This window comes from Anomaloglossus baeobatrachus, chromosome 1, assembly GCF_048569485.1.
Source record: "Anomaloglossus baeobatrachus isolate aAnoBae1 chromosome 1, aAnoBae1.hap1, whole genome shotgun sequence".
NCBI classification, from domain to species: domain Eukaryota; kingdom Metazoa; phylum Chordata; class Amphibia; order Anura; family Aromobatidae; genus Anomaloglossus; species Anomaloglossus baeobatrachus.
The window spans coordinates 865,256,129-865,281,768 of record NC_134353.1 but is presented as its reverse complement, the minus strand read 5'-3'; the positions used below and the strand labels follow the sequence as shown (position 1 = coordinate 865,281,768).

At 41.8% G+C, this 25,640-nt stretch overlaps 1 protein-coding gene across 10 annotated transcripts in view; it reads left to right on the top strand.

Moving 5' to 3' along the window:
• Window positions 1-25,640, top strand: part of MAST4 (microtubule associated serine/threonine kinase family member 4) — a 775,598-nt gene that overhangs the window by 679,997 nt on the left and 69,961 nt on the right. For all 10 annotated transcript variants that reach the window (XM_075325968.1, XM_075325950.1, XM_075325959.1 and 7 more), the window contains 2 exons: window positions 13,038-13,246; window positions 16,665-16,803. In XM_075325968.1, the coding sequence (XP_075182083.1) occupies window positions 13,038-13,246; window positions 16,665-16,803 (348 nt within the window). The remainder of the gene's footprint in view (window positions 1-13,037; window positions 13,247-16,664; window positions 16,804-25,640) is intronic.

Genomic DNA, 25,640 nt, shown 5'->3' with positions numbered 1-25,640 from the left:
AGAGGTATACATTATAAACATGATTCCTGAACTGCCCAAGGATTTAGTATGGTGAAGTTGATAACATTTCTTATTGCCTCAGTATACAATGGTGAATGCTTAAAATGTGGAATAAAGCTATGTTGTAGTATGTGTGTAGTCCCTGAGTACATCAGGGTGCCACAGGGTACTGCAATCCTTACCCAGGGTGCAGGGCCTACCCCCCATGGTTCCAGGTTCTTAAGAAATCGGTGTCACAACCATCAGCATTACAAATCCCAATCAACACCTAACATCATGACCTGTGAGATACACCAGTGGGTTGGTCTAGCTGGAAAAGGGCCACCCACCTAGGGGTCAGGCATACTGGTGGGAGGGAGGAAGTAGGAGAGTAGGAGATAGAGGAACTGGAAGAGTGAGCTCCCGGGGAGCTAGACCAAGGTTGGGTCGGAGACGGTGGTTCGGGACCAGAGGAGTCTGGGACCAGTGGCAGTGACATTGGAAGAGGGTGCGACGAACATATAGTCTAGGCGGACTGTCGGCACCAGCAAGCCCAAAATAAACTGACCGGTACTGAGCACGATGAGGTACAGGACCTTAGGTCAGGAGCCAATTCAACGTCCTGGCAATTAACCTGCAGAGGAGGGACCTTCCCACAGAGCTCAGATATTGGGGGCATCAGCACAACGCGGGGGACAGGGTTTTCCAGCTGAAAAGCAGCCCTCTGAAGTCCTGAGTGTCAGCCCTCAAGAGCACAGCTACACTACATGTAGTGAGCGGGGCTCGAACAGCTTCAAGCCAAGGGGCCACAAACAGACAACTAAATTGTGCACGGAGGTAGGCTCATGACTGCCAAGTGACACCGATGGGAGCAGATACCTGGACAGGCTCCCCCGCAGTGACTGTGATACACAGAGACTTTGGTTTACCTGCAGTGTGTGTGTCTACTTTATAAACCTGATCCAGCACCACGACTACCACACGTGAGTACCCTGATCCCCCTGCACCCTGCGCTGCCAAGTAACCACCAACACCCATGAGCCTGGGGCCTTCCCTATCTGTGGAAGGACTAACATCAGGCTGCTTAACTCCATCTGCCCCGGTACTCCTTACAGCAGCGACGGTACTCCCATTACCGCAACCCACAGGTGGCGTCACGAACGTCTCCCCTGTAAATACCCCCTTTTCACGGATCAAAGTGTCCGCTAACCCGGGTCCGGGCCCCTCCAGCCACCATGATCCTGGATCCAAGCAGCCCGGCCAACACAGAGGGGCAGTACATATGCAATGATGAATTCTAGGGAGGATAAAAAGAAAAATTGCTTTGGGGGCTTCCATCAGCCTCTTCTCTCCTTGTCTCGCTAGGCACCCTCAGGAGGTAGGAAAATACTTAGTGTATCTCCAACATGATAAATGCTGTAACAAAAAAAGACCTAGGTCCATCTAGTTCAACCTTCCTCCACCAGTTCTACATTTGGTCACTAAGTCATTTATAACCAACAATGTTGTGTGTACTGAGGAAGAGGAAATCATCCAGCCCTTTTTTAAAAGCCGTTATAGTATCTGCCATCACTACCTCTTGTGGTAGGGCATTCCACAGTCTGACTGCTCTAACTGTAAAGAATCCTTTCCTATTTAGCTTCATGACACGTGGCAGAGGTAATTATAAATAAAGATGAGTGAACCCGAACTGTAAGGGTGTGTGCCCACGATCAGTATTTGCAGCGTTTTCGATGCAGCATGCTTCAGCTGCGTCCAAAACGCAGCATTGTACAATACAAGCATAGTGGATGGCATTTCTAGAAATCCCGTGCCCACTGTGCTTCTTTTTTCCGCAGCAAACACTGACCTGTGGTGCGTCTTTCCAGACCTCAGCATGTCAATTGTAGTACCCTCATGCAGGTTTATCAGGTAGTTAAACTTGAGCTGCTCTGGGAACCTGTATCCCGTACGTGCCTAGTCACCAGGAGTCCCCGTACTTGACCGACTGACTCCCTGAGCGTCTTTTTGACTGACTGGTCACCGTTCTGCCCCGCTAATGGCTACTTCACGTGCAGGGTCTGACTAGTGTGTGCGCGCGTCTACGTCTCCTAGCAACCGCCGCTCACCACTACCAGATTGGCTCGCTCTACTCCTTCCTTTCTGCCTCTGCAACTTTAGCTCCCAGGCCCTCCACTACACCCCTTGATGAGATGTGGAGGCAAGCCCCCTCTTGAGTCTACCCAAGGGTCCCCTCTCAAGGTGTTGGAGACCTAGTTTCTATGTGTCTGTGCGTACACACCCTATTCCAGCCTTTAGGATTACCTGGAAGTACTGCCCCTGCATGGGTGCAGTACTCAGTGGTGCCTGACCAGGTCAGGGGCGCCACATATTCAGATAGGGGAAAGATAAAAATAGCTACTATTGGTAGATTTGTATTGGTTTAATTGATTTGTTAAACCCTTTAACAAGGTCAACATATCAGCTTTCTAAGCTTTTTTTAATCAACATTGTGGCTCACTGTAGCCTCAATTTCCCTGATGACATTATTTTTGGTGAAACATGTTGGGGAGGCTGTGAGCTACTAATTGTAATAGCCAGTGCAATTGTTAGATATATTTGGGCAATTTGCATAGAGGGTAACATGTTATACACTGCAGCCATAACAGAGAGGTCATATGATTTCCTTGATAAAGATAGAGCTAGTCTTATAGATAATAATAAAAGACTAGAACAACACTAATGACATCTGCACTTGTGGTTAAAAATAGAGAGCTTGTTATTTAACAACATAATTTATTAAAAGCTAGAGTTTTTCACTACTAATGTGATCCCCTTTTTTTTATCCTAACTCTTCCTAACTAACACATTACAAATATACTTCTGCACTCTGCTCCTGTAAGCTTATCTCTAAAAAATGCTCGGACATACCTTTCTTGTTTTTGTAGTTTTGATCTTTCTGGCTGCAGACTGGAATTGGACCAATTGAGCAGGGCATGTCTCTGGTGTGGGCTAAGAGAAGCGTAAAATATGATCTGGGCATGCGTGCCCAGACTGCTGTCACTCACAGAGAGACAGCCCCAACCCCACCAGTGATGTGCCCTGCTTAGTTGGTCCAATTCTGGTCTCTAGACTCGAAGGATCAAAGTTACAACATCAACCTACCATAGGAATATATGCAATACAGAGATATCGGCTTACAGGAACAGGGTAGGTAGCAGAAGTAGATTAGGAAAGAGTTAAGCCCCCGTCACACATAGCGATATCGCTAGCGAGATCACTGAAACGTCACAGGTTTTGTGACGTATCCGCGACCTCGCCAGCGACGTCGCTGTGTGTGACATGTAGCAGTGAGCTGGCCCCTGCTGCGAGGTCGCTGATAGTTACAAAATGATCAGGACCTTTATATGCTCGTTGGTCTCCCGCTATGCAACACGCATCAGCGTGTTTGACTGCGGGAGACCAATGAGCACCGACTCTGTGTAAGCTGGTAACCAGGGTAAATATCGGGTAACTAAGCAAAGCGCTTTGCTTTGTAGCCCGATGTGTACCCTAGCTACGTATACAGGGAGCCAGCGCTGGCAGCCTGTAAGCGGTGACAGCTCACCAGCGACCATATAGGGACGCACCAACGATCACTGCCAAGTCGGATCGCTGGTGGGATCGTTGGTGCGTCGCTATGTGTGACTGGACCCTTAAGAGTTAGGACAAAATAAATTGGATCACATTATCTTTAAGTATTATGTATAGTCCTTTATGTAAGGTTCTTTTTGCCCTTTTGGCAAATATGATTGTCTGAATAATTCATCTTTATGAGGACTGTGTAACAGGTTTTTTTTTTTTGTTCAAGTATTTCATGCTCACTTTTCGTTTTCTAAAGATAAGTTCTCGATTAATTTTTAGTCTGTTTTTGACGTGTATTTTGTGCTGTACAGAAAACAGTGTCTTACAGTTGCAACAAAATAGATGGGATTTATAGAAAATCGCCAACAAAAAAACTCACCAAATATTCATCATGGGAACATAGCTTGTAGTTTATTAACAGATCTCACATAGCCTAAAATGCAATGTCTTATGTAAATGTATCTCTACCGATAGCAAGAATTTTAATCCCTACATGATCAGTCAAGATAAATGATACTTGAATATTTTATCATTAATTTATTTTACACCTTTATCCAAATATTACAGTGATTCTTAGAAAATAATTCTAGTGACAATCAACCAATGTAAATAAATAAATTTAATGTGTATTTGTAACATGAGCTTCAGAGAAACTTAATAATGAATATAATCAAGATGACGTATTATTTACATATAATGCAGTTTATACATTTGAGGTGTTCGTATAATGTATGAGTTACTGGGATTTCGAAGATTCTCTGGGTATCATTGATTGGAATGTTAATAGAGGAAATGAAATAATTCTGCTCCATGATAACCATGCTGCCTCCATCACAAAGGCCGCACTTGTACAGTCAGGTTACTCTGAACGGTGTCATAGGTTAATTGCTGTGAAATATCTCAGCTGACATTTCAAAGACTTTATAAGCTGGGCTAAGCTCTCAGCGCTGTTAAATCAGACATTTTTCACAAAATACCTTCAACATTATCCGAAACTGAAAATTTATCCAATTCTATAATTTTTCACTTCACAACTATACTTCTGAAATATAGGTTGCAGCATTTTATGCTGACACATATTTCTTTTTTTATGGGAGAGTTGCCACATCCTTACATTTTATATATAGGTGTATATATAGTATTCATGTCACAAAGCTGGTTTTATTCTTGCATTCGATTAGTTTTGATGAGGTCAAACAGCCATAGTCATCTTGCCATGTTTTTATGAATGTTCCGCATTCAAGAAAAGACATAAAAAGAGACAGTAGTGCGAGAGCATTTTCTCATAATGTTCTTTTTTCGTTGTTAATCATTATCAAAGCCTATTCTGCATTATATGCAATATATTTGTTTCTTTGTTATTCCAATTCCAAATATCTGCAGCTCCTCCAAAGGACATGGACATCAGAAACCCACTGTTTAAACTAGGTTCTTCTGTTGTGTGTGTGTGTGTGTGTGTGTGTGTGTGTGTGTGTGTGTGTGTGTGTGCGCGCGCGCGTGTGTTATATATGTATATATGCATGTATGTGTGTGTATGTATGTATGTGTGTGTGTGTGTGTGTGTGTGTGTGTATATATATATACATATATATATATGTGTGTGTGTGTGTGTGTATATATATATATACTAGAAGGTGGCCCGATTCTAACGTATCGGGTAGTCTAGAATGTGTATGTAGGTTAGCAGATTGAATAATAATATAATCAGCAAGTCTTGAATAATGATGGTTCATTTTTTGCTTGTTGGTCTCCTGCTGTGCAGCACGCATCGGCGTGTTTGACAGTGATCTGAATGGGCAGGGAGCCGGGGTAAGCTAGTAACCATGGTACACATCGGGTAACTATGCAAAGCGGTTTCTATAGTTACCCGATGTGTACGATTACCAGCCTACGCCGGCTCCGGCACACGTGTGCCGGGAGCCGGGGTAAGCTAGTGGTTTCACACATCCGGCTTTTCTCCACTTTGTCTTGCCGGTGTGGGCCTCCGGGGGTGCAGCAGTCACCCGGGAGTCGGGGCTCCGTGTGGGTTCGGGGAATGCGTGCATGGGGCGAGGGAGGGGCCAGGGCGAGCGTCCAATGTGTGCGGGGGCGGAGCCTGGCCGAGCGGCCAATCCGTGCTGGGGGCCGGAGCCGAGGCGAGGCGAGCCGCCAATGCGACGGTTGTCACTGTAACGACATAATTTTGGAGCACGACAGACAGACAGAATAAGGCAATTATATACATAGCTATATATATGTATATGTTTGTGTGTGTGTGTTTATATTTATTTATGTACACTGTGTATATATATGTGTGTGTGTGTGTGTGTGTGTGTGTGTGTATATATATATATATATATATATATATATATATATATATATATATATATATAATATATATATAATTTATTCATAATATATGTGTGTGTGGTGTGTGTGTGTGTGTATGTATATATCTATATAATATATGTGTGAGTGTATATACAGTGCCTTGCGGACGTATTCGGCCCCCTTGAATTTTTCAACCTTTTCCCACATTTCAGGCTTCAAACATGAGGATAAAAATTTAAATGTTATGGTGAAGAATCAACAACAAGTGGGACACAATTGTTACATAGTTACATAGTTGCTTAGGTTGAAAAAAAAGACCTAGGTCTATCTAGTTCAAACTTCCTCCACCAGTTCTACATTTGGTCACGAAGTCATTTAAAACTGTGAAGTTGAACGAAATTTATTGCTTATTTTAAACTTTTATAAAAAATAATAAACTGAAAAGCGGGGTGTGCAATATTATTCGGCCCCTTTTTAATACTTTGTAGTGCCACCTTTTGCTGCGATTACAGCTGCAAGTCATCCTTGCCCATTCTTCCATTGCAACCAGCTGGAGCTGAGTGAAGTTGGATGCAGAGTGTTTGTCAACAGCAGTTTTCAGCTCTTTCCACAGATTCTCGATCGGATTCAGGTCTGGACTGTCACTTGGCCATTCTAACACCTACAGTGCCTACAAGTAGTATTCAACCCCCTGCAGATTTAGCAGGTTTACACATTCGGAATTAACTTGGCATTGTGACATTTGGACTGTAGATCAGCCTGGAAGTGTGAAATGCACTGCAGCAAAAAAGAATGTTATTTCTTTTTTTTATTTTTTTTTAAATTGTGAAAAGTTTATTCAGAGGGTCATTTATTATTCAACCCCTCAAACCACAAGAATTCTGTTTGGTTCCCCTAAAGTATTAAGAAGTATTTCAGGCACAAAGAACAATGAGCTTCACATGTTTGGATTAATTATCTCTTTTTCCAGCCTTTTCTGACTAATTAAGACCCTCCCCAAACTTGTGAACAGCACTCATACTTGGTCAACATGGGAAAGACAAAGGAGCATTCCAAGGCGATCAGAGACAAGATCGTGGAGGGTCACAAGGCTGGCAAGGGGTACAAAACCCTTTCCAAGGAGTTGGGCCTACTTGTCTCCACTGTTGGAAGCATCATCCGGAAGTGGAAGGCTTATGGAACTACTGTTAGCCTTCCACGGCCTGGACAGGCTTTGAAAGTTTCCACCCGTGCCGAGGCCAGGCTTGTCCGAAGAGTCAAGGCTAACCCAAGGACAACAAGGAAGGAGCTCCGGGAAGATCTCATGGCAGTGGAGACATTGGTTTCAGTCAATACCATAAGCAACGTACTCCACCGCAATGGTCTCCGTTCCAGACGAGCCCGTAAGGTACCTTTTACTTTCAAAGCGTCATGTCAAGGCTCGTCTACAGTTTGCTCATGATCACTTGGAGGACTCTGAGACAGACTGGTTCAAGGTTCTCTGGTCTGATGAGACCAAGATCGAGATCTTTGGTGCCAACCACACACGTGACGTTTGGAGACTGGATGGCACTGCATACGACCCCAAGAATACCATCCCTACAGTCAAGCATGGTGGTGGCAGTATCATGCTGTGGGGCTGTTTCTCAGCCAAGGGGCCTGGCCATCTGGTCCGCATCCATGGGAAGATGGATACCACGGCCTACCTGGAGATTTTGGCCAAGAACCTCCGCTCCTCCATCAAGGATGTTAAGATGGGTCGTCATTTCATCTTCCAACAAGACAACGACCCAAAGCACACAGCCAAGAAAACCAAGGCCTGGTTCAAGAGGGAAAAAATCAAGGTCTTGCAGTGGCCTAGTCAGTCTCCTGACCTTAACCCAATTGAAAACTTGTGGAAGGAGCTCAAGATTAAAGTCCACATGAGACACCCAAAGAACCTAGATAACTTGGAGAAGATCTGCATGGAGGAGTGGGCCAAGATAACTCCAGAGACCTGTGCCGGCCTGATCAGGTCTTATAAAAGACGAATATTAGCTGTAATTGCAAACAAGGGTTATTCCACAAAATATTAAACCTAGGGGTTGAATAATAATTGACCCACACTTTTATGTTGAAAATTTATTAAAATTTAACTGAGCAACATAACTTGTTGGTTTGTATCTGTTAATAAATCCTGCTCTTGTTTGAAGTTTGCAGGCTCTAACTTATTTGCATCTTATCAAACCTGCTAAATCTGCAGGGGGTTGAATACTACTTGTAGGCACTGTAGATACATTTATTTGTGAACCATTCCATTGTAGATTTTGCTTTATGTTTGTGATCATTGTCTTGTTGGAAGACAAATCTCCGTCCCAGTCTCAGGTCTTTTGCAGACTCCAACAGGTTTTCTTCAAGAATGGTCCTGTATTTGGCTCCATCTTTCTTCCCATCAATTTTAACCATCTTCCCTGTCCCTGCTGAAGAAAAGCAGGTCCAAATCATGATGCTGCCACCACCATGTTTGACAATAGGGATGGTGTGTTCAGGGTGATGAGCTGTGTTGCTTGTATGCCCAACGTATCATTTGGCATTGTGCTCAAAAAGTTCGATTTTAGTTTCATCTGACCAGAGCACCTTCTTCCACATGTTTGGTGTGTCTCCCAGGTGGCTTGTGGCAAACTTTAAACATCACTTTTTATGGATATCTTTGAGAAATGGCTTTCTTCTTGACACTCTTCCATAAAGGCCAGATTTGTGCGGTGTACGACTGATTATTGTCCTATGGACAGACTCTCCCACCTCAGCTGTAGATGTCTGCAGTTCATCCAGAGTGACGATGGGCCTCTTAGCTGCATCTCTGATCAGTCTTCTCCTTGTTTGAGATGAAAGTTTGGATGGACGGCCGGGTCTTGCTAGATTTGCAATGGTATGATACTCCTTCCATTTCAATATGATCTCTTGCACAGTTCTTCTTGGGATGTTTAAAGTTGTGGAAATCTTTTTGTAACCAAATCCAGCTTTAAACTTCTCCACAACAGTATCACAGACCTGCCTGTTGTGTACCTTGGTTTTCATGATGCTCTCTGTGCTTTAAACAGAAGACTGAGACTATCACAGAGCAGGTGCATTTATACGGAGACTAGATTACACACAGGTGGATTATATTTATCATCATTAGTCATTTAGGACAACATTGGATCATTCAGAGCTCCTCAATGAACTTCTGGAGTGAGTTTGCTGCACTGAAAGTAAAGGAGACGAATAATATTGCACGCCCCAATTTTCAGTTTTTTATTTTATAAAAATTTTTAAAATCAACAATAAATTTCGCTCAACTTCACAATCATGTCCCACTTGTCGATTCTTCACCATAACATAAAACTTTTTATCATTATGTTTGAAGCCTGAAATGTGGGAAAAGGTTGAAAAATTCAAGGGGGCCGAATACTTTCACAAGGCACTATATATGTATATATATATATATAGATAGATAGATAGAGAGAGATATAGAGAGAGATAGATATGTGTATATATATATATAGATATATAGATATTTTTATATATAGATATATATACACATAATATATATATACGTGTGTGTGTGTAATAAATATATATATATATATTGTGTGTGTGTATATACACATATGTGCATATACGTATATATATGTGTGTGTGTGTATATACACATATGTATATATATAAAGCTGAGTGGAGGATACCGGGCACTGCTGATCCTTGTATGGCTAATAAAACTGTGCTTCCATGCTGGTAAAGACCTGGGTGCGTGTCCCAAAGAGAAGGCGATGCAAAATCCACAATGTAGAGATGAATAGGTTGCACTCCAAAAGTCAGGATAAAGGAAATCTGTTTATTCCACGATCACATCAAGGGTACAGGTAGTGAGGGAGGATGAGGGTGTGCCATATATATTGTGTGTGTGTATATACTGTGTGTGTATATATTCGTGTGTGTGTGTGTGTGTGTATATATATATATATATATATATATATACAAGTAAAATATATCTTTGTACCGTGTTAGCCAGTAGAGATAAAAAAAATTTGTTTAAAAGAACAGAGAGTCCTCAGTGGTTGATACCTTTTAATGGCTAACTGAAAAGATGGTAATAATTGCAAGCTTTCCAGACTACTCAGGTCTCTTCATCAGGCATGGTATAACACAAAATCTGAAGAGTCACATATATGTGTGTGTGTATATATATATATATATATATATATATATATATATATATATATATATATATATATATATATATATATATATATATATATATATATATATATATATATATATATATATATATATACATATATATATATATATATATGTATATATATATGTATATATGTGTGTGTGTGTGTGTATATATTAAAAGTGTAGGTTTTTATTTTAGATCATGTTCTTTACTACAAAATAGAAATATCACAATCTTTCCATTTTCACACTGATTATTAGAATTTTCAGCAGCCTCCTTATCAGCAGAGGCAGGCTTACAATTACAGGTAATACCTCTATACTTAGCTGAATGCACACAATCCATCATTCACAATAGGCTGTGTCAGTGCTGACCTTGCTCCTCTTCCTTTTGTAATAACCTTTACACAACCTCATTAGATGCTTCAATCCAAAATATAGCATGAACAGACCCTGACCCTAATGTCCATGTCTTGTTTCCTGAAACAGAAAGTTAGAGTGTAAAAAAGGTTCAGTGACCAGTGTGACAATTGTAATATTTCTATTTCTCATTTGTAATAAAGATTGTGAGATTGAAACAAAGCATTGTGAACATTTTTTTTTTTTTAAATGCATTTAATGGGAATCTGTCAGGTGATTTTCTTCTACAATACTAATGGTTTCCTGAAATAGAGTTTGGACAGCCCTTTCAGGATCATTAACTTTTATTGCTCCACCTTGTCTGGTTGTCTTGCCATAAGCCCTGGAGAATTCAGTGTTGCGTGCCACCTAGTCAAGCAGATGTGAATCTGAACTGAATATTCACTGCTTCCCACGCCCATAATCCTTCCAAACTCCAGGCAGCAATAGTAAAAATCTTCACAGTCATTTCCTATCACTGCTGCCAGCGCTGGGAGGTGGGCAGGATTATAGGCGTGAGGAGCAGTGAATATTCCATTTGGATTTACATGTGTTTGACTAGTCGACATACAACACTGAGTCCTTAGGGGCTTTACAGCAAGATAACCAGACAAGGTAGAGCAATAAAAGTTAATGATCCTGAAAGGGCTGCCCAACCCCTATTTCATGATACCATTAGTATTTTATAAGAAAATCACCTGACAAACCCAAAACATAATTTAAACAATAAGTCATTTTTATGATTGCTTCCCTTTAAAATGGCTGGATACTTTAGCTAGCACCAGTCTTGAAACTTTAATCACTTCATGTTAGGTGCCCTCCAATTATTGGCAAATCATAAGGTTAGAAGGGCAGATTTTACAGAAGTAAACATATGTGGAGCAAATTGAAGGATATATTGGGATTTATTTATTTTTTTTTGCATCAACCTACTGTCCAGGTCATAGAAGAATACTGTTATAAGGTCTTGTTCTATAGTAATCTTGTAATTTTTTTTTACTCTTTTACCATTGGACAAATGAACCAAAACAGGCTGTGTTTCCTTGTTAATAAAACTGCATAAAAAGTAATTCTTCCACCATCGGTCTTATCTCGTAAAACAGTCGGTGATTTAGAAAAGGTCATCTTTTTTTAAAAACAAGTGACCGATGAAGAGTCACATTAATTCTTTATTGGTAAATGTCCTAAAAAGCCTTTATACAATGGTTACTTTAGCTGAAAAGAACATGCGCTTACAAAAAAAAGCTCCCAATGACGCGATCCTTTTTCAACGTGATTTATTTCCTACAGATTTGGAATGCAGCATCTGGTCACCAAGCTTTGCTGGAAATTTGCCATGAAAGCTTCATGCTTACCAGCAATTCTTTGCATGTGTTTAAGGGTTCATTGTGAATATATGGAATTTATTTCTTAAGAGAACGGACTATCTGGAGTCAGACTCTGTTCACGTTGCAGAGTCAGACACACCATTCAACAGTTTCTCTGGTGTTTCTTATCACCTCAGGCAGACCCAAGAGTTGACTTCTGTTAGCCTGCTAGTTAGGCTTTTTTTGATCACAAGTTGTAAGTAAGCCAATCACTTCTGCTCTTCCCGTTTTTATGCTGGAAGAAATCCTCTATCTATGCCACCTATAGTTTATGCGGTGCTGGTCTGGGAGTTATTGTGTCCCAGACTTGCTGGAGAATGAGTTGCTTTACATTTGGTGGTGTTGTGGAGTTACCCGTAGTCTTTTTGTTTCCACTCTGCTCTTGTTTTCCTCCTAATCTGTTGTTGTCTAATACCTCTGTGTGTGTGCGTGCTGTGTAACAGAGTTTTGATTTCACCTGGAGGCCTTATTTCTGTGGGTTAAGTACACTCCTTTCAAGGCTTCCCCTGGGGCAGGGGGAGGGGGTTTAAGATCATGGTTGATCAGGGCCAGGAAGAGACTCAAATATCCCCACCATTAGGCGTATATCTGAGAATAGGGATCACACAGGGCCCCCTAGTCTGATGGTCAGCTTAGGGGCCCCGGTTTCCCACTATTCCCAGAGTTCCTTGTGACAACTTCTTATTGTAATACCTTCAGCGAGGGTATAGTTGAGATAAACTGAACTTACATGACACCCTCAGAATGCCTAATTAAGGTTTGGTGTTGGATGACTGATGATCTTGATGGAGACTTTTCAATGGATTTCTGTTTAGCATGAACATCTTCTATAACAAGGCAGGTGTGTTATAGAGCAACAATGCTATATACTAAACTACATAGACTCCAAATGAAGGTGTCTTGCGCCAAAATCTACGAAGTCTTTAGAGAGGTCTTCATTCAGAAGGTGAAGTTTCCATTCATGTGTTGTCTCTGTTACTGTTAAAAGAAAACGATATCCACCCGATCCCTTAATCTTATTTGCGTAAAAGAGCAAATACTTTCCAGTAGCCACGTTTGAATTAATGGTTTTAAATAATTGAAGCTCATTACAAAGATTTTTTTTTTCCTGCTCGCTTTGTCTTTGTCGCGTGCTTTCTATCAATAAGCGTTAACTAAAAATTCATTACAAATCATGGATTTTTGTTATTTTCTCTCCAGGGCTGTTTACTTAGTTCGACACAAAGAAACCCGTCAGAGATTTGCAATGAAGAAAATCAATAAGCAAAACCTAGTCCTCCGTAATCAAATTCAACAGGCCTTCGTGGAGAGGGACATTTTAACATTTGCAGAGAATCCATTTGTGGTCAGCATGTACTGCTCCTTCGAGACGAAACGTCATTTATGTATGGTCATGGAGTATGTCGAAGGTAAGATGTGATTTTTATGTTGGTTGCTGTTATGAACCACCGTTTGTTCAAAGAATTGTAGATTAATTGAAATTCCGGAACATTAAAGTTTCTGCATTTGTGCCAATGTTGAGTAGTGTCAAGAATACATATTTTGTTTAGTGTATTGCAGTTACACAGGTCACAGTTGGTTGTCTTTCCACTTTTCTTTGATGTTCTCTGTATTTTTAATGCCAGGAATGGCACATCTACTTTGTTTTATTACCCAAAAAGTACCCGATTCCCAAGGAAAACTTGGCAGTCAACATTAGAAGTAAACATGATCTACTATGATTTGTTGGGATCGTCTTAGAAATGGGTCTGCCGTAATGGTCATCACTGAATGGAAGCCATCGTTCTAGTATGAACAGAGCCTTCATTTTGTGATGGGACTTCTAGTGGCATCTTATGGAAGTTTTCTAGGATCGAAAAGGGCATATGTGTTTATATCCCTAAAAGCTGTGGATGATTACCAGAATGAATTGAATTTCCATGTATTTTTTTTTCCGGCTAAATGCTATCAAAATACAAACATTCAGGAAAAACTCTATTAGCGTCTTTATTTTCCTATTTTGTACTAATTTTCATTGTTAAATTACACTATGGGATTTATGTTGTAGATTGATTTATTTTCTTTGTTTAATGCAGTGCTCCCCAAGCTGTGGCTCTCCAGCTGTTAAAAAGCTTCAACCCTGAATGTGCCCTGACAGCTTGTTGCTGCCAGATCTCGATGGATGTTGTAAAGGTACAACAGCTGGAGAGCCGCAGCTCGGGGAACATTGCTTGAGTATACGTCTACCCATTGTTACTCATCTGTTTGGAAGGGTTGAAGCAAGGACCTGTGGGGAATGCTGCCAACTTTAAATCTGAATACATAACTTAGATGGTGTTAATTTAATGTCTCAAAGTAAATAAAGTATTGTGGAGAAAAACAATACTGCATATTATAGGAGGATACACTGGACACCTACATATAAGGAAGGAGAAGTCCAGCAACAACGTCCAGGTAAAAAATGGTAGTTTATTGGAAAAATGTCAAGGCATGACAAAAACAGGATTAAAATCCTCGGTAATCATCCATATTACGCGTGTCGGTTGGTCAACATTGTTGCTGGACATCTCCTTGCTTCTACGTTGATGCCGGTTCTTCTGTCACGAGCACCATCCAGAAAAGCCTTTTCCATCCATATTCACACGGTGAGCCGGACATTTTCTCTACTGAACTCCTATAGTACATGTCATGCTCTTTGAACTAGTGATTAGATCAAAGCATGTCCATGGCTAACCATTATACCCTTAAGCATGTATCTTTAGTAGTTATCTAAGATCCTGTGTAGCTTTTGGAACTACTGTACATGTAAATCTTAATTTATTGTGAAAGTTAATTGTGAATGAGCAGTGTTAAACGTTTGTTTCACAATTGTCTTGCCATGTAAACAAGCTGCTGGGTGAAAATATCTTTTGCACAATGCAAAGGATTATCGTTCTCAGCGGTGCAACATTCTCTGTAAGCCGAGAACTGCTGAGAACTAAAAATTGCAGTCTATTGCAGGTTGTGCAGTGGGCATCGTCTACTTTGTTCTGGATGTGTAAACCGGCATTTAAATGACCGCCAATTGGTTAAACTTTGCCGATCGGCGGATGTATTTTGCCGCCGGTCAGTCCATGTGAACAGACCTTAAGAAAGATCTTAACAAAAACCCTGCTTTGGTAACTGGAGGTGGATACACACTTAGGTGGTTGTCAGCTGAACGCTCTTGACTGACTCTTTCTGTATCTCTCCACCATACCCCCTAACGAACAGTTCACCTTTGCCAGAAGCAATATGGACATGTCGCTTTGAAGTCTAGGGAAATCTTAAGCCACCACATACAGTGTATTTTTGTGTATGGCATTTGGTTTCATGGAGTTTTTTCCGAATGCAGCAGTTCTTCAAAACGGGAGGGAAAAATGCATACACTAACTTTGCAAAATATGAAATGCTTGTATGGTCAAGCCTCTTCTCCATTTGCCGTCCCCCTAGATTCCCTAAATTTCTGATCAAATGTCCGCTGTCCCCTCCCAGGGGGCTGGGAAAGAAATCAGTAAGAATGTTCCTTTATATTTTCACAGTAGCTAAGTCTCTTGTTAACAACAGGCTAGTAACCAATAGCTCCCAATCTTGTCTAGATTTATATGGGGAACAGGATGTACACTTTATGGTCTCCCTTAACAACACTATGGACATATTTACACAGATCTAGGACGTCTAACGCCACCACCAACTTCCTAGACACCTGATGAAGTCACAACCGTAACCACCTCCTTCTTTGTCCCTTTTGCACTAACCTTCCCCCTCATGTCCTACCTTGGTCTTGGGGTTTACACCCCTATCTCTCCTCTTCCTTTAATTTTTTTGCTCTTCCTGTTAAACAAAGTATTATCCATCTTATGTCAATAAAAACTACAGTTAAAATAAAAAAAAAAGTGTGTCTATATAGGAGAGAGAAAAATAACCAGCAACTCTTCAATTCAAAGACGCACAAAAGGAACTTTTTTTATTAGCCCATGTGGGCCGAAACGTCGTCACATTGGCTAAAAACGTCCCTTTTTTGCATCCTTTGATTGAAGTGCTGCTCATTGGGTTTTTTTTTTTTATTTTTTTTTGCTTATACTCAATTGAACCAGAGGGTATGTGTCCGAAAAGCTTTGCACCCTTATAGGACTATGGGTGCCACCTCAACATTCACACACATCTCGATAGATAGATAAGATAGATAAGATATAGATGTGTGTGAATGAAGTTTTCAAAATAACTTTTTCTCTAGGGCTATAAGCAAACTTGTGATTTATGGGGGGGGGGGAAGCAACAAATGCATATGTCATTGAGGATTTAGAAATTGTAAATTGGTTGAACATTTTGTTGATGTACTGTAGACACAAAAACACTTTTAGCATTTTGGATGTAGCCGGTATTTGGCAGTATCTTACCTTGCAGCAGGTATTTACATTTTGCCTATTTTCGGAGCATGAACGCATGATGTAAAGACTACCGGAGCAACAACAGCATTTTATTATTTCAACTCTTGACATATTTGTTCTGTAGTGAACCATTGTTCTGCTCCTGATAAGAATAATTCCTGCTTTGTACGCTAAGGTTATGGGACCTTTTTGTTGCTATGACTACCACCAACAAAGTAGACAAAACACACACACCAAGAAAGCAAAAAGAAACCATACGTACATTACAGAAGGCTCATTACAAATTAACAAAACCATAAGATTATTCTTGTTCACAATACAGCATTGCTAAAGAGATGCATCCAGATAAAATTCTGCACTCACTGACCATTTCCCTGTATTTGTAGACAGTCTACTAGACTATAAATCAATCACCTGTCACATTTGCTTTCTGCTTTAGGAGGAGACTGTGCCACCCTCTTGAAGAACATGGGTCCTTTGCCAGTAGACATGGCCCGAATGTATTTTGCTGAAACTGTTCTTGCGCTGGAGTATCTCCATAACTATGGAATCGTGCACAGAGACTTGAAACCTGACAAGTAAGTTCTTTGGTGTCTCTTAGGGGAGTTGTATAGGGTTTGGACAAAAGGTCAGATTCTTTACCAGAAACAAAGCCATTCTGGTCCAAGGGCTGCGTCAGGCGCTTGGCATTGTTCATTTGAAGGGAGCTGAGCTATACCACACACCATGTACTGGATAAGAAGCTATTGTGTTTGAAAAATGTGCCTGACTTATGGCCCCGTCACACACAACGAGATCACTAACGAGATCGCAAATGAGATCGTTGCCGCGTCACCGTTTTTGGTGACACAGCAGCGATTTCGTTATGTGTGACACCTACCAGCGATCAGGCCCCTGCTGTGAGATCGCTAGTCGTTGCTGAATGGTTGGGACCATTTTCTTCAAAGGCGATGTCCTGCTGGGCAGGACGCATCGCTATGTTTGACACTGTGTAACAGGGTCCCAATGACAGAAGAGATCGTTATACAGGTCGCTACTGCGTCGTTGGTAAGGTCTGACTATGTGACATCTCACCAGCGATTTCCCAGCGACTTACCAGCGATCCTTATCAGGTTGCATCGTTTTCGGGATCGCTGGTAAGTTGCTAAATGTGACGGGGGCTTTAGGATAAAAAGCCAAACCAGAACTCACATTTGCTTACAGCTCTTTCGGTAGACTTATAGGACAGCCAATATTGAGAGATTGCATATCCTACAAGTCTCCCTAAATCAACTTGGCGGTCTCCTGAAGGAGAAACTTTATGCTTTAGAAACCCCATCAAAAACTATTTCACTTAGCCCACCAGTCTTCTACTGTGCAATGATGAGGGTCAAGAATTCCCAGACCTCGGTATGTAAATGGGGGTTTTGGTTTGATCTTATATCCGATGTCATGTAACACAATATTGACCTATAGTAACAATAAGAGGAGCGCTAGCTCCAATGATCATGGAAGATGTAAGCCACCGCTCATCTATCTGGGCCGACCAGGACTTACAACCTTCAGAGTGGAGCTGAATTTGCTACAGATGGTGTACGTAATTCGTTCTTTCCAGTAGAAGAAATAAGTAGCACTCACCTTGGATGTACCATGCTGTTATATTCGAAAGAAACATGGAGCGGTCAGTGAAGGTTGTGCATGCAGGCAGAAAGAATTGTGAATAATGCCCATGTGCACAACCCCTACTTGACCGCTCCATTTGTCTATCCAATTAAATAGTGCAATACATCAAGGGTGAGAGTCGCTTATTTTTTCTACTGGAAGTAAAATTAACTTCTAGTACTCTACTTCCAATAGTGGCACTAGAGACCCAGGGGAATATTTTGTTTTCCTATCAGCATTGTGGGGCCTACATGTTTCCCTATAGTCTAAAAAAAATCCTTTACCAATTTTACCCCCCAACGTTTGGAATATTGTCAGGTCCTGAAGGTGTAGAATATAGAGTACAGGGTTAACTTGACCTTTTTTGTGTTGAGGCTGACAGTACATGTAATTAATACAGTATGACATTTAAATCCCTCCGGTTCGCTCTCCATCCGTACAATGCACAATAGGTAGCACTTTGTGACGAAGGGCAGGGAGTCACTTCATGTGTCCTTGGAGATGTCACTATTTCTTGTTGAAATGGTGATTTTGCATTTTCTGTATATTTTTATTTTTAAATTAAACAAAAGGGATCTGGCTGAACCCATTAAATCTTTTGTCACCAGCCTGTGACCTTAAATGTATGGGGGCTTTCTGGCTTCTCACTGATGGTAAATGTCAAGATAACGGTGGCTGGGAAGAAGAGACTAAATTGTTGGTCTCTCTAATCCTTTGTTCTGCACACAGTAAGCCACAGCCAGATGTCATGGCAGCAGCCGATTTCACTTTCTCTCTCCATTAAACTAAACTCATCCATTTAGGTGACAATCATATACAGCCATGAATGTCTAAACTGCTGGCAACAAATATAATTACATCCCGAAGTCAAAATGTCCAAATTGTGCCCAATTAGTTATTTTTCCATTTTCCTCCCCTTTAGTGTTACATGGTCTAAGGTGTCAATAGGGAGAAAATGTGTTATATTTGGTGCTATCACTCACACACACTCCCATACTGGTCACTGGAAGTTCAACATTGCTCCTCATGGCAAAAAATTCTCTGAGGATCTGATATATCACGGATATATATTATATATCACACACATAAGTATGTGTACGGATATACATACATATACATGTGTATATATATATATATATATATATATATATATATATATATATATGTATATATGTATGTATATGTATGTATATCCGTGAGCTATAAAGTGCACATTTACAGATGGAGGTACATTTGGAAAGTGAAGAAAAACAATATTGCATATATGTATAATTTAAATATAATATACATTTCAGGATGACCCTAACCTTTTTAGGTGAACTTAATGTGACCTTCTCTAACCTTTTGAATGCACATGATATTTAAACAGTCCTCCTCATCACGCGATTCACTTTTTGGCAACATGAGACCAAACAATTGATCAACTGTATCTCACCATTGTGAGGCTTAAAGCAGTATGTTCTGAGACAGAAGTGGCCACTGAGCTTAGAGTGTCATAGAGTATCATCAGCAGGTTGCAACAGTCATATAGAGAGACTGGAAGAGTCACAGAAAGGCAGAGCAGTGGATATCCTTTGGCTACATCCCAAATTGATGACCACTTCATTGTGAATCGTGCCCTTCGGAATCAGATGATGAATACCACACAAATATAGCTACATTTAAGGGAAGAGAGGGGAACCCAAGTGACACATCAGACCATTCACAACCTTTTACATCAGCATGCTAGACTACCTGCAAGCATATCTAACAACATCACCAGGCACAGGCATCATCTTGCTGGACGAGAAACCAGTGGGCTTCAGTGCTGTTCACTGTTGAAAGTCAATTCACACTGAGTAGAAATGATGGCCAACAAGAATGTTGGAGACCTCAAGGACAGCGCTATGCATCAGCCACTGTTGTCACCAGACGAGCCTTTGGTGGTGGTGGTGATTGGGGTACCTCACATGGAGCGGCCTGCACTTTTTCCAGACCTGAATCCCATAGGAAACGTATGCGATAAGCTGAGTTCCTTGTAGAGGTTTGTAACTCTGTACCCCAGAACCTCAACGACCTGAGGTCCGCCCTTCAAGAAGATTGGGATGTCATGCCTACGCACACAGTAACTCAATTTGTGAACAGCAGGAGACATCTTTGTCAAGCTGTAATTGATGCTCAAGGCCACATGACAAGTTATTGAGGCATTGACATTTTGGGGGTATACCCACCACTGTTGATGACTTTTGTTTCAATACATTGTCTGAGATGAGGAAATCACCATTGCTGCTTCTACTTAAATGCCTGACTTTCATGATAAAATATCACTGGACCATGAACTTTTATCCATAAATTTCATTTGAAAGCCAAATATCCCTAACTTTTTGTGAGTAGTGTATATGTGTATGTATGTGTTTATATTTATTTATTTTTTTCCAAAGACACCTCCAACTTCAACTTTTCAGCCTCGTTCCTGGACCCTGGCTCTCCACTTTCTACTTATGCTTAATGTAGGAAAATGTTTGCCAAAGAGGAAACATCAGTGATGACTGACCGAATAATTTCAATAGCTAATGATGTCCCCGTCATGTCATGACTGTTGCATAGACAGAGGGGGGCTGGCCTATTGAAATGTGTTGTTAATCGCCCTCCTTCACACACGGCACTAATAACGTGCAGAAATAGGAAACTCTGTACTTTCTCAAGCACAAGACTGAAGTGAATCTACAGGTTCCCCAGTACGAATATTTAGTTCACATCACATCCATAATATTTTTTTTTTTTATAACCAGACAACCACCTTAAATACCAAATGTTCACTAAACCCTAAAATAATGTGGTTTTATTGGGTCTTGCCTAGGGAAGTCACAATGGGAAGTCGCATATAAATGTGGTAAAGTTGCTTGTGTATCTTCATTTTGCTTCTAATGAGCTCACTATATTCTGGCTATTTGAGAAATTTGGCAATTTTAGTTTCTGAAAAAGTCAAATGTCTGCGGGTGGTTTATGTAGCAGGATCTTTATAGATGAAGGCCCTAATCTCACACGATCAGTATGCTGACATGTATATTGGGTTGTGCCTTTTGTACTGCATTAAGCAGGTATATAATAATTTATTAATCACTTGCCTGTGGCACACAAAGCCCAGAGGGAATGGCCATTGAATATTTTCACAAAAGAAAACAATTCCTCCACCTTTTGCATTGACCACAGATCTTTGCATGCAAAGCGTGTGCGCGGGATGGGCACTGTGATGTCAGCGAGGATTAGAAGCCTCATTGTGACTAGGAAGCTTAACTAGATGAAATTTCAGATGGACAGACTAGTATGGTTCCCCCAGTTACCGATGAGGATGGGGAAACAAAATCTGTAATGTGTTATCAAATTAGCCCTACCATTTCTAATTAGAGGCACTGATGAGCGGTGAAAGTGAATGTGTAGTATTTCTGGTAATAGATGATCTCATTTAGCATTCTAAGGACGGCACGGTGCAGAAGTAAAGTATAGTGTGGGCGTTCTCATGATTTCGTAACTGCCGCAATTGATCCCAAAGTTTTTAAAGATTGTGAAGTGTAAATGGCTTATATCACTGAAAAGGTGAGCTGTTCATAAGAAATAACTTTTGCTTACGTTTTTAAAAATACATAAACCATATAAAACTTTATTAGTCATATCATTGTAAGGTTAGCTAAAAGACCCAACACCTAACATTATATATTCCCGTGTAACGGGTATGACACGGTAACCAAGGGCAAGGGCACCTAGACTGACCCTCAGTCTAAGGGCCCTAAACTGTCCCTTATTCCAGGGGTAAGCTTAGTGGTAGCCAGGCCTGGACTGCTAATGTGACCCTAACTCCTGAGCAGGCCTGGCCTTACACCCCCCTCTCCCCCACCTTTTGTGGCGGGCTGGAACCGGAGTAAAGAACCCCACAAATACAGACAGACAGTGGAAAACCAAAGCTCAAACTTACTGCAAACACACACAGCGGAAGAGACAATACGTGCTCAAGGAGAAATAAAGTATAGGGATTAAATAAACAAACAATGAGGATATTTCCATAGCATGCCAAATAGCATACAACCATTCACCAACAACTGGGTCACCACACACAAGGACCGATAACGCTGGAGCAAAGCTATAGCTATCTTCGGCATGTGAGGCTAGGTTCCACCATCTTTTTAATGGCGGAGGCGGCTGTGACAGGACGTCAGCAGTCTGTGACCCCAGCAGCCGTTCACCAGCCAGCAGGAATTAACGCCTGATAAACAGAAGAGCAGAGAGCACAAAACAGTCGACACCTGACTAGAGTTGAGCGCGGTTCGTGGTTCGTGGTTCTCCAGTTCGCGGCTCGAGTGATTTTGGGGCATGTTCTAGATCGAACTAGAACTCGAGCTTTTTGCAAAAGCTCGGTAGTTCTAGAAACGTTCGAGAACGGTTCTAGCAGCCAAAAAACAGCTAAATCATAGCTTGGTTTCTGCTGTAATAGTGTAAGTCACTCTGTGAATCAAACTATTATCACATTTCAGTGTATAGTGTGCGTGAACAGCGCCTTCAGATCACTGCTGTTTCTATAATGGCGATCGCCATTTTTTTTTTTTTTTTTTTCTTGTCTTCCTTCCCTAAGTGCGCGCGTCTTGTGGGGCGGGCCAGCATGTCAGCCAATCCCAGACACACACACAGCTAAGTGGACTTTGAGCCAGAGAAGCAACGGCATGTGTGATAGGATCTGCATGTCACATGTCCCTGCATTATAAAACCGGACATTTTCTTCACGGACGCCATTATCTGCCTTCTGCGTCTTTGGTGTCAGACATCACTGTCGCAGCTCCGTCTTCCTGAGTCCTATAGCCGATACAGCTGTATGCGCTGCATACACAGCGTTAGACAGCTTAGGGAGAGCACTTTATAGCAGTCCTTTTAAGGGCTCCAACCGGCAGGGTCAGAGAGCCATAGGTGACAGGTCCTGCAAACAGCAACAGCGTCTGTGTAGCCCAGGTCAGGGATTTCCTACCTGCATTTCACCATTAGGAGGGAATAGAAAGGCAGTCTTCCATTCCTCTACCCAGAGCACCACAATCCTGCCACTGTACCCTCTTGTCCTCTGCACACTCCAACTGATAACTAAGCCATTATACTAGCAAACACTCAGTGTACCTAGTGGCATCCTATACGTGGCTATTGGACTTTGCTATAGTCCCACTAGTGCAAAGACATTTGCAGAGCGCGTCTGCCTGCGTTGCACACTACAACTCATTCTAACCAAGCCATTATACTAGCAAACACTCAGTGTACCTAGTGGCATCCTATACGTGGCTATTGGACTTTGCTATAGTCCCACTAGTGCAAAGACATTTGCAGAGCGCGTCTGCCTGCGTTGCACACTACAACTCATTCTAACCAAGCCATTATACTAGCAAACACTCAGTGTACCTAGTGGCATCCTATACGTGGCTATTGGACTTTGCTATAGTCCCACTAGTGCAAAGACATTTGCAGAGCGCGTCTGCCTGCGTTGCACACTACAACTCATTCTAACCAAGCCATTATACTAGCAAACACTCAGTGTACCTAGTGGCATCCTATACGTGGCTATTGGACTTTGCTATAGTCCCACTAGTGCAAAGACATTTGCAGAGCGCGTCTGCCTGCGTTGCACACTACAACTCATTCTAACCAAGCCATTATACTAGCAAACACTCAGTGTACCTAGTGGCATCCTATACGTGGCTATTGGACTTTGCTATAGTCCCACTAGTGCAAAGACATTTGCAGAGCGCGTCTGCCTGCGTTGCACACTACAACTCATTCTAACCAAGCCATTATACTAGCAAACACTCAGTGTACCTAGTGGCATCCTATACGTGGCTATTGGACTTTGCTATAGTCCCACTAGTGCAAAGACATTTGCAGAGCGCGTCTGCCTGCGTTGCACACTACAACTCATTCTAACCAAGCCATTATACTAGCAAACACTCAGTGTACCTAGTGGCATCCTATACGTGGCTATTGGACTTTGCTATAGTCCCACTAGTGCAAAGACATTTGCAGAGCGCGTCTGCCTGCGTTGCACACTACAACTCATTCTAACCAAGCCATTATACTAGCAAACACTCAGTGTACCTAGTGGCATCCTATACGTGGCTATTGGACTTTGCTATAGTCCCACTAGTGCAAAGACATTTGCAGAGCGCGTCTGCCTGCGTTGCACACTACAACTCATTCTAACCAAGCCATTATACTAGCAAACACTCAGTGTACCTAGTGGCATCCTATACGTGGCTATTGGACTTTGCTATAGTCCCACTAGTGCAAAGACATTTGCAGAGCGCGTCTGCCTGCGTTGCACACTACAACTCATTCTAACCAAGCCATTATACTAGCAAACACTCAGTGTACCTAGTGGCATCCTATACGTGGCTATTGGACTTTGCTATAGTCCCACTAGTGCAAAGACATTTGCAGAGCGCGTCTGCCTGCGTTGCACACTACAACTCATTCTAACCAAGCCATTATACTAGCAAACACTCAGTGTACCTAGTGGCATCCTATACGTGGCTATTGGACTTTGCTATAGTCCCACTAGTGCAAAGACATTTGCAGAGCGCGTCTGCCTGCGTTGCACACTACAACTCATTCTAACCAAGCCATTATACTAGCAAACACTCAGTGTACCTAGTGGCATCCTATACGTGGCTATTGGACTTTGCTATAGTCCCACTAGTGCAAAGACATTTGCAGAGCGCGTCTGCCTGCGTTGCACACTACAACTCATTCTAACCAAGCCATTATACTAGCAAACACTCAGTGTACCTAGTGGCATCCTATACGTGGCTATTGGACTTTGCTATAGTCCCACTAGTGCAAAGACATTTGCAGAGCGCGTCTGCCTGCGTTGCACACTACAACTCATTCTAACCAAGCCATTATACTAGCAAACACTCAGTGTACCTAGTGGCATCCTATACGTGGCTATTGGACTTTGCTATAGTCCCACTAGTGCAAAGACATTTGCAGAGCGCGTCTGCCTGCGTTGCACACTACAACTCATTCTAACCAAGCCATTATACTAGCAAACACTCAGTGTACCTAGTGGCATCCTATACGTGGCTATTGGACTTTGCTATAGTCCCACTAGTGCAAAGACATTTGCAGAGCGCGTCTGCCTGCGTTGCACACTACAACTCATTCTAACCAAGCCATTATACTAGCAAACACTCAGTGTACCTAGTGGCATCCTATACGTGGCTATTGGACTTTGCTATAGTCCCACTAGTGCAAAGACATTTGCAGAGCGCGTCTGCCTGCGTTGCACACTACAACTCATTCTAACCAAGCCATTATACTAGCAAACACTCAGTGTACCTAGTGGCATCCTATACGTGGCTATTGGACTTTGCTATAGTCCCACTAGTGCAAAGACATTTGCAGAGCGCGTCTGCCTGCGTTGCACACTACAACTCATTCTAACCAAGCCATTATACTAGCAAACACTCAGTGTACCTAGTGGCATCCTATACGTGGCTATTGGACTTTGCTATAGTCCCACTAGTGCAAAGACATTTGCAGAGCGCGTCTGCCTGCGTTGCACACTACAACTCATTCTAACCAAGCCATTATACTAGCAAACACTCATTGTACCTAGTGGCATCCTATACGTGGCTATTGGACTTTGCTATAGTCCCACTAGTGCAAAGACATTTGCAGAGCGCGTCTGCCTGCGTTGCACACTACAACTCATTCTAACCAAGCCATTATACTAGCAAACACTCAGTGTACCTAGTGGCATCCTATA